This window comes from Silurus meridionalis, chromosome 6 (genome assembly GCF_014805685.1).
Source record: "Silurus meridionalis isolate SWU-2019-XX chromosome 6, ASM1480568v1, whole genome shotgun sequence".
Lineage (NCBI taxonomy): Eukaryota > Metazoa > Chordata > Actinopteri > Siluriformes > Siluridae > Silurus > Silurus meridionalis.
In genome coordinates this window covers 5,586,732-5,596,731 of record NC_060889.1, presented here as the reverse complement: position 1 = coordinate 5,596,731, position 10,000 = coordinate 5,586,732, and the positions used below count along the sequence as shown (strand labels likewise).

The 10,000-nt window shown below is 45.5% G+C and overlaps 1 protein-coding gene across 2 annotated transcripts in view; it reads left to right on the top strand.

Annotated features, from left to right (window-relative positions):
* arhgef18a (rho/rac guanine nucleotide exchange factor (GEF) 18a) overlaps nt 1-10,000 on the top strand; it is a 50,196-nt gene that overhangs the window by 28,327 nt on the left and 11,869 nt on the right. Inside the window, exons 3-18 of one of the 2 annotated variants that reach the window (XM_046852684.1) lie at nt 1,242-1,382; nt 3,222-3,472; nt 3,821-3,946; nt 4,077-4,194; nt 4,846-5,088; nt 5,352-5,434; nt 5,490-5,668; nt 5,795-5,865; nt 5,981-6,151; nt 6,371-6,493; nt 6,619-6,704; nt 6,803-6,853; nt 6,943-6,990; nt 7,090-7,581; nt 7,753-8,032; nt 8,811-8,911. In XM_046852684.1, the coding sequence (XP_046708640.1) occupies nt 1,242-1,382; nt 3,222-3,472; nt 3,821-3,946; nt 4,077-4,194; nt 4,846-5,088; nt 5,352-5,434; nt 5,490-5,668; nt 5,795-5,865; nt 5,981-6,151; nt 6,371-6,493; nt 6,619-6,704; nt 6,803-6,853; nt 6,943-6,990; nt 7,090-7,581; nt 7,753-8,032; nt 8,811-8,911 (2,564 nt within the window). Of the gene's footprint in view, nt 1-1,241; nt 1,383-2,883; nt 3,119-3,221; nt 3,473-3,820; nt 3,947-4,076; nt 4,195-4,845; nt 5,089-5,351; nt 5,435-5,489; nt 5,669-5,794; nt 5,866-5,980; nt 6,152-6,370; nt 6,494-6,618; nt 6,705-6,802; nt 6,854-6,942; nt 6,991-7,089; nt 7,582-7,752; nt 8,033-8,810; nt 8,912-10,000 lie in introns of those variants that run through there. The other variant, XM_046852683.1, reaches the window with a different exon arrangement.

Below are 10,000 nucleotides of genomic sequence, written 5' to 3'. Positions count from 1 at the left end.
ATCGATATGTTTTAATAAAAATCGGTTTTCTCTTTATTGTCCGCCGACGCTCCCCTCTGGGCTTCCATAGTTTCGAACGGACTCATCCCCGCGCGTTTGCTATAGACATACACAAATAACATGGCAGCGAGCAAGCAAAGGTAGCAGTACCACAAATTTACTGCAGCACCTCAAACAGAGGCATGCTGTGGAGTGAGAGAGATGTAGTGCCCTACGAAGTGAACAAGACTGCGGCAGCACAAGACTGCGTTTAAACAGCCGCATCCTGAAAATACTGCGGTTAAGGCCCGCACTTTGTTTAGTGTCGTAATGTTTGTTCCGGTCTGCAATGCGGGTGGTGGGTCAAAATACCTGTAAAGGCGCTTCAGAACGCGCGAAGCGGAACAATCAGAGCATTTAAATCACCACAATCAAACGCTCATAAAACATTTTTTAGAGGTTTGCTCAATCTTTCAAATATTCTTATTTAGAATCTCCGTGTCTTTTATATTCTTATTTCACATTTCAACTCATTTTTTCTGTGGAGTTTTGGAGAAAAGTAAAGGCAAAATCACTCCAAAGCTCAGGTGAATTTTCAATCATGTTCCACATTTAAACACTCTTAAAACATTTTCTTTGTAGGTTTGCTCATTTTATGTTATGTTACGTTATTTTCTTTGTCATATGCAGGTTGATTTTTAAGCAGGGGAAAAAAAATCGATTTAAATCGGATTTTTGTGAAAAATCGATTTTTTAGGCCATATCGCCCAGCCCTACTTCCTTCTCTTTATATACCTCCTTCTGTCTAGTCTTCTCTCTCTCCTTTGATTTCTCTTTCTGTACTGCCTTCTGTTGCTCTCTCTACCTTTTCTTCTAGCTCTCCTTTCTGATATTATAATAATGATTTTGCTGGATGAGTGGGTGAGTGAGTGATTGGATGGATAAATATGAATGGATGGACAGGTGGTGAGTGAGTGATTGGATGGATGGATGAGGGAGTGGATGGATAATGAAATGTGGGAACTGATTCCTATCTGAATGAGTAAACGGCTGCCTGTATGAATAGAATAACGGACAGATGGACGGATAGATGGATAAGTAAAGGGATGAGTAGACAGATGACTTGATTGATGTGTTGATGGATGGATGATCTGATTAATGAATAGCAGTAGACACACAACATATGTTCAAGAGAGGAACTTTACCAAACCATTCTATCACTGTGCGTGTGTGTGTGTGTGTGTGTGTGTGTGTGCGTGCAGATGTACAGTACTCAGCTCTGAGAGAGGATTTGGAGTCTGATGCTCAGAATTTTGAAGCTCCTACGTGGAGTTTAGCTGTAGATCAGCAGTACGTGAAGAATTTCTCTAAAGATTCGGTAAAGAGACAAGACGTCATCCACGGTGTGTATTTAAGTGATCAGTTAATAATTGTGTGTGTCCAACTGGTACAATAATCTTTATGTGTGTGTATATATATATATGTGTGTGTGTGTGTGTGCGGTTCAGAGTTGATCCAGACGGAGATAAACCACGTGCGTACACTGAAGCTCATGCTTGGTGTGTATCTGCGTGAGCTCTGACTCTCTGCTGATGGACGAGTCTCAGCTGGGCGTCTGTTCCCTCGTCTGGAGCGTTGCCGCGAACACCAGAACTTTCTGCAGAGACTCAAGAACCGACGCACAGAGTGTCTGGAGACAGGAAGTGACCAAAACTACTGCATCACTAATATAGAGACATCCTCATCACTCAGGTACACACACACACACACACACACCTCTCTCTCTCTCTCTCTCTCTCTCTCTCTCTCTCTCTCTCTCTCTCTGTCTCTATGTCTCTTTCTGTCTTTGTCTCTCTCTGTCTCTTTGTCTCTATGTCTCTTTGTGCAGCATCTCAAACAGAGGCATGCTGTCGAGTGGGAGAGATGTAGTGCCCTACGAAGTGAACAAGACAGCGGCAGCACAAGACTGCGCTTAAACAGCCGCATCCTGAAAATACACGGTTAAGCAGCCGCACTTTGTTTAGTGTTGCGCGTCTAATCGTACACTTCCGGTACGGGTGGTGGGAGCGGTCAAAATACCTGTAAAGACGCTTCAGAACCGCGTTTCCGTTAAGAAACGGAACAATCAGAGCATTTAAATCACCACAATCAAACGCTCATAAAACATTTTTTAGAGGTTTGCTCAATCTTTCAAATAATTCTTATTTAGAATCTCCCTGTCTATTATATTCTTATTTCAAATTTCAACTCATTTTTCTGTGGAGTTTTTAAGAAAAGTAAAGGCAAAATCACTCCAAAGCTCAGGTGAATTTTCAATCATGTTCCACATTTAAACACTCTTAAAACATTTTTCTTTGTAGGTTTGCTCATTTTATGTTATGTTACGTTATTTTCTTTGTCATATGCAGGTTGATTTTTAAGCAGGGGAAAAAAAATCGATTTAAATCGGATTTTTTTGTGAAAAAATCGGGGATTTTTTTTTTTTTAGGCCATATCGCCCAGCCCTACTTCCTTCTCTTTATATACCTCCTTCTGTCTAGTCTTCTCTCTCTCCTTTGATTTCTCTTTCTGTACTGCCTTCTGTTGCTCTCTCTACCTTTTCTTCTAGCTCTCCTTTCTGATATTATAATAATGATTTTGCTGGATGAGTGGGTGAGTGAGTGATTGGATGGATGGAAGTATGAATGGATGGACAGGTGGTGAGTGAGTGATTGGATGGATGGATGAGGGGACGGTGGATGGATAATGAAATGTGGGAACTGATTCCTATCTGAATGAGTAAACGGCTGCCTGTATGAATAGAATAACGGACAGATGGACGGATAGATGGATAAGTAAAGGGATGAGTAGACAGATGACTTGATTGATGTGTTGATGGATGGATGATCTGATTAATGAATAGCAGTAGACACACAACATATGTTCAAGAGAGGAACTTTACCAAACCATTCTATCACTGTGCGTGTGTGTGTGTGTGTGTGTGTGTGTGTGCGTGCAGATGTACAGTACTCAGCTCTGAGAGAGGATTTGGAGTCTGATGCTCAGAATTTTGAAGCTCCTACGTGGAGTTTAGCTGTAGATCAGCAGTACGTGAAGAATTTCTCTAAAGATTCGGTAAAGAGACAAGACGTCATCCACGGTGTGTATTTAAGTGATCAGTTAATAATTGTGTGTCCAACTGGTACAATAATCTAATATGTGATTTATCATAATGTGTGCGTGCGTGTGTGTGTGCGGTTCAGAGTTGATCCAGACGGAGATAAACCACGTGCGTACACTGAAGCTCATGCTTGGTGTGTATCTGCGTGAGCTCCGTGACTCTCTGCTGATGGACGAGTCTCAGCTGGAGCGTCTGTTCCCTCGTCTGGAGCGTTTACTTAACGAACACCAGAACTTTCTGCAGAGACTCAAGAACCGACGCACAGAGTGTCTGGAGACAGGAAGTGACCAAAACTACTGCATCACTAATATAGGAGACATCCTCATCACTCAGGTACACACACACACACACACACACACACACACACACACACACACACTAACATGTAGGTATAAAATGCATTTCAATCCACTCATTTTTCACTTTTACATTTACGTCTCTCTCTCTCTGTCTCTCTCTCTGTCTCTCTCTGTCTCTCTCTCTGTCTCTCTCTCTGTCTCTGTCTCTCTCTCTTTCTCTCTCTCTCTCTCTCTCTCTCTCTCTCTCTCTCTCTCTCTCTCTCTGTCTCTATGTCTCTTTCTGTCTTTGTCTCTCTCTGTCTCTTTGTCTCTATGTCTCTTTGTCTCTATCTGTCTTTGTCTCTCTCTGTCTCTTTGTGTCTCTCTCTCTCTCTCTGTATAGTTTTCAGGTGATCTCAGAAGCAGGCTGCAGGACAGTTATGGGGTTTTCTGCAGTCATCACACAGAGGCGGTGAATTTCTACAAAGACCAGCTGCAGAACAATAAGAAGTTTCAGAGTCTGATCCGAGTGAGTGACGTGTGCAATTTCAGCTCATTAATATTCATGACCTGCTTTTATCTCCACCTTCTGTTGTAGGACACACAGTAACGTGTGTGTGTGTGTGTGTGTGTGTGTGTGTGTGTGTGTGTGTGTGTAGAGAATCGGTCAGTTGTCTATCGTGAGGAGGCTGGGAATTCCTGAGGGGATTCTGCTCATCACACAACGCATCACCAAGTACCCCGTCCTGGTGGAGCGCATCATCAAAAATACTGAAGGTAAAGAATCCCATTACCTTCTGTTCTTCTGGTCTCCTTCCTAGGAATGGTTATTATTACACTGTTACACCATCACTTGTCATCACACAGTAAGATCTACACATTACCATCTAGCTAATACTGTCAATACGTAAATAATCAACAGAGCATTTATCCAGAGCTTTGTAATCCTTGACGCCGTAATCCTCCAAACCGTAATCCTCCAAACCGTAATCCTCAAACCGTAATCCTCGGCCGTAATCCTCCAAACCGTAATCCTCCAAACCGTAATCCTCCAAACCGTAATCCTCGACGCCGTAATCCTCCAAACCGTAATCCTCCAAACCGTAATCCTCCAAACCGTAATCCTCGACGCCGTAATCCTCCAAACCGTAATCCTCGACGCCGTAATCCTCCAAACCGTAATCCTCCAAACCGTAATCCTCCAAACCGTAATCCTCGACGCCGTAATACTCAATACCATAATCCCAACGCCATAATCCTGCACAATACCGTTATCCCACACTGTAATCAGAATAGAGAAGGTTACACACTCTACCTCCACATGTTGCAAGAAGTAATCTGTAATAGTAATAATAATAGTAATCTGGTGAGGTGTGTAATCTCAGATCCCACACTAATCAGAACACCTGTACTGGTTTATGTGTGTAGCGGGGACTCCGGAGCACCAGGATCTGCTAAACGCTCTGGAGTGCATTAAGGACACCATCTTCACCGTGGACATGCAGGTCCATCAGTTCGAGCAGCTGCGGGAAATTGCCGCTCACTTTGATCCCAAGTCCTACAGCACGATGAACAACGGCAAGATCTTCCGCAAAGACGACCTGCTACGGAACAACAGGAGGCTGCTGAGAGAGGGAGTGCTGACCTGGAGACCTCAAAACAGGTCCAAAGGTAGGAGAATAACCATGTCTGATCTCTCAGATCTCAGGGATGCTGCAATATATATACATCCAGAATAGAGATCAGATCCTCATGTTCCTGAGATCAGCACACTGCCCCCATCTCAAGCAGGGGCAGCATGAGATGGGGGCAGTGTGCTGATCTCATGTTCCTGAGATCAGCAGTGTGTGTGTGTGTGTGTGTGTGTGTGTGTGTGTGTGTGTGTGTGTGTGTGTGTGTGTGTGTGTGTGTGTGTGTGTGTGTGTGTGTTGCAGCGGTGGACGTCCTCATGGTTCTACTGCCTGATTATCTGCTGCTGCTGCAGGAGAAAGATCAGAAACACATATTTGCTTCTCTGGTAAGACACACACACACACACACACACGTGTGTGTGTGTGGTGTGTGTGTGTTAGGATGGGAAGCCTGCTGTTCTTCCTCTGCAAAAGCTGATTGTGAGAGAAGCAGCTCACAGTGACCGAGCCATGTTTCTGATCTCAGCGTCTGATGTAAAAGCCGTTCTGTACGAGTTCCAAACGTCAACAGCTGAAGAGAGAAGCAGCTGGAGACGGCAGATCTGGGACACTATAGAGACGTGATGACACTTTATATTATTATTAATAATCATCATAAATGTTATTCAGTATTTTAGTAATAAACTTATAATAATAATCATATGTTATAGATTTGCTCACCTGTCTGTCTTTCACCTGTCCTTCAGATGTCCACATGTGGAGGAGGAGCTCATGGAGAATGAAGACGTTTATTCTGATAAACTCAGAGAAGCTCATGGTAACATTAATCACCTCCAGCACACTTCTAAACACTCAGCATGTATAGTGTCTAAGACTGTGTGTGTGTGTGTGTGTGTGTGTGTGTGTGTGTGTGTGTGTGTGTGTGTGTGTAGACCAGCTGTGTGAAAAAGACGCTCAGATTGAGGAGATCCTCAGGCAGAAGCTTCAAATATTTTCTGAAATCTCAGAGGAGAACTCGAGTACAGTGAGACACCTGCTGCTGAGAGGGGCTGCTACTGAGCTCCTGCAGGGGGAGCTGCTGATTAACAACGCCATCATACAGGGTACTAAAACACACACACACACACACACACACACACACACACACACACTTTCACAGATGATCATGTTCATACAAAAACATTCTGTGGAAAAGATCAGACATTTTATTTAGGAGAAAATATCAACCAAAGTGATTCATCCAATGTTCTAAAGGGAATAACACTGCGTGCGTGCGTGCGTGCGTGCGTGCGTGCGTGCGTGCGTGCGTGTGTGTGTTCCAGCTGAGAGTTTACAGATGCAGTTGATGGGTGAAGAGATGTTCTTACTTCCTCCATCTGGAGAGAGCAACATCGAGCCACAAAGATCATCACAGACTCTACCTGCCTTTCACAGGATGACCAAAAGTCTGGCTTATTACTAAACACCATTCACACTCACACAGTTTCCAGTTACACAATTATACATCGCCCCCTTGTGGAGGTGTGTGTGTGCGTGTGTGTGTGTTGGTAATATTATGACTGTGTTACAGATGCTGATGGATTTCGGTCCAAAGCTCAGAGACCAAACTCAGATCCTCATCTCCGAGATCTTTACCTCCATCAACTGGAGATATCAGTGTGTAACTCTCTCTCACTCTATCTCTCTCTTTTTCTCTCTCTCTCACTTTCTCTCTCTGATCTGGAATCTGATCTTCTTCTCTCTGTTGTTTTTAGGCTGATGATGAAGGTCGCTCCACTCTTCCTCCTCCCCAGGATAAATCCGAGGTGCTGAACTTCTCTCCTTCACATTACTCCTATAAACAATGCAACATTACACTTTGTAATTGTGTGTGTGTGTGTGTGTGTGTGTTTAGTGGATAGTCAGTGCAGATAAACTGATACGGACGCTGTACAGTCTGAAGGTAAAGAAAAAACGCATATAAATTTAGTTGAGACATTTAAGTAGCAAAAAGACTGATCAGCTGACGTGTGTGTGTGTGTGTGTGTGGGGGGGGGGTCAGGTGCTGGTCTCTCAGCAGGACAGTGAGTTGGAGGTTCTGCGTGCAGCTCAGTTGGAGCGTGAGCGTTCGTCACGTCAGCGTTTTAACTCAATTCAGGATCAGGAGCGCCAGCGCCACCTGGAGAAGCTGCGTGAGGAACTCCTCCAGCTGCAAAAGGTACATGTGCTGCAGCGGCAGGACCAGGAGACGTGGGCTCGCGAGCGTCAGCGCCACCTTCTGGACATGCACAATCGCGAGCAGGAGCTGAACCGCCGCATGGAGGAGTGTACCAACAAGGAGGCGGGGCTTTGTGCAGAGAGGGACGTCCTGAACCGGAGCAGGGAGGAGTACCAGCAGGACCTCGAGCGCCTGAGGGACAGCACTCGCACCGTGGAGAAAGAGAAGGAGAAACTGGAGCAGGAGAAGATTAAGCTCAGAAAACACAAGCACCTCACACACCGGGGCGGAGCCACACACCTGGGTGGAGCAACACTCCCGGATCCTGCACCAAAAGTAAAATATAATCTTCTTTGACAATTCATACACACACACACACACACACACACACACACACACACACACATCCATCTGATGTTCAGGCAGTATTTTGGAGGTGTAACTGTAGAAGGATCTCAGACAGATGCTTGGTGTAAATGTGATTGATGTGATGTTCTCGATGTTCAGCTGCTCGCTCCATATCCATCACCTGAGGACACAATGCGCAGCAGATCTCTCTCAGCACCTGGTGTGCCTCCAGAGCGCCCTCCGCTGGTTCCTCCTCGCAAAGAGAGCATCAGCATCACCACCACTATTAAACCAGATGTTCCCATCCAGCTGCTAAGCACCACCAATGAGACTATGAAATCCAGCAGCATCCAGCAGCAGATCCCAACTAAACTAGCCATTAGCAAAGGGAAGGAGAAGAACAAGAACAAGAGCGCACATCATCGCACCAACAGTGCAGGTAACACACACACACACACACACACACACACACACACAAACACACATCCAGACACACACACACATACACTCTCTACAGACATAATTGGAACAAATGTTTGTGTTTAGTGCATCTACACACTGTACTGTGTGTGTGTGTGTGTGTGTGTGTGTGTGTGTGTGTGTGTGTGTGTGTGTGTGTGTTTGTTTGTTTCTGAAGTTTCTCCCATTAAAGTGACAGGAAAAGAAGGAGGAAGTTTAAGAGCAATGAAAACTGTAAAGCAACACACACTCACTCCAGGTAACACACACACACACACACACATCACTCCAGGTAACACACACACACACTACCCAGGTAACACACACACTACACACACACACACACTCACCCAGGTAACACACACACACACACACACACACACACACACACACACACACACACACTCACCCAGGTAACACACACACACACACACTCACCCAGGTCACACACACACACACACACACACACTCACCAGGTAACACACACACACACACCACACACACACACACACACACTCACCCAGGTAACACACACACACACACTCACTCCAGGTAACACACACACACACACACACACACACATACACACACACACACTCACACACACACACACACACACACACACAACACACACATCCAGACACACACACACAACACACACACACCTCTACAGACATAATTGGAACAAATGTTTGTGTTTAGTGCATCTACACACTGTACTGTGTGTGTGTGTGTGTGTGTGTGTGTGTTTGTTTCAGCCTCTATAGAAGTTTCTGAAGTTTCTCCCATTAAAGTGACAGGAAAAGAAGGAGGAAGTTTAAGAGCAATGAAAACTGTAAAGCAACACACACCACTCCAGGTAACACACACACACACACACACACACACACACACACACACACACACACACACACACACACTCAGGTAACACACACACACACACCTCACCCAGGTAACACACACACACACACACACACACACACACACTCACTCACCCAGGTAACACAGACACACACACACACACACACACACACACACACACACACACACACACTCCAGGTAACACACACACACACACACCTCACTCAGGTACACACACACACACACACACACACTCACCCAGGTAACACACACACACACACACTCACCCAGGTAACACACACACACACACACTCACTCAGGTAAAACACACACACACACACTCACTCCAGGTAACACACACACACACACACACACACACACACTCCTCACCCAGGTAACACACACACACACACACACACACACACACACACACACACACACACACACACACACACACTCACTCACTCACTCAGGTAACACACATACACACACACACACACACACACACACACACACACACACTACCCAGGTAACACACACACACCACTCCAGGTAACACACACACACACACACACACTCACCCAGGTAACACACACACACACACACACACACACACACACACACACACACACACAACACACACACACACACACACTCACTCACTCACTCACTCACTCAGGTAACACACACACTCACTCACCCAGGTAACACACACACACACACACACACACACACACACACACACACACACTCCAGGTAACACACACTCACTCCAGGTAACACACACACACTCACTCACCCAGGTAACACACACTCACACACACTCTCCAGGTAACACACACACACACTCTCTCCAGGTAACACACACACACACTCTCCAGGTAACACACACTCACACACTCACTCCAGGTAACACACACTCACACACTCACTCCAGGTAACACACCTCACACTCACTCCAGGTAACACACACACACACACACACACACACACACACACTACACACACACACACCTCACCTCACTCCAGGTAACACACACACACACACACACACACACACACACACACTCACTCCAGGTAACACACA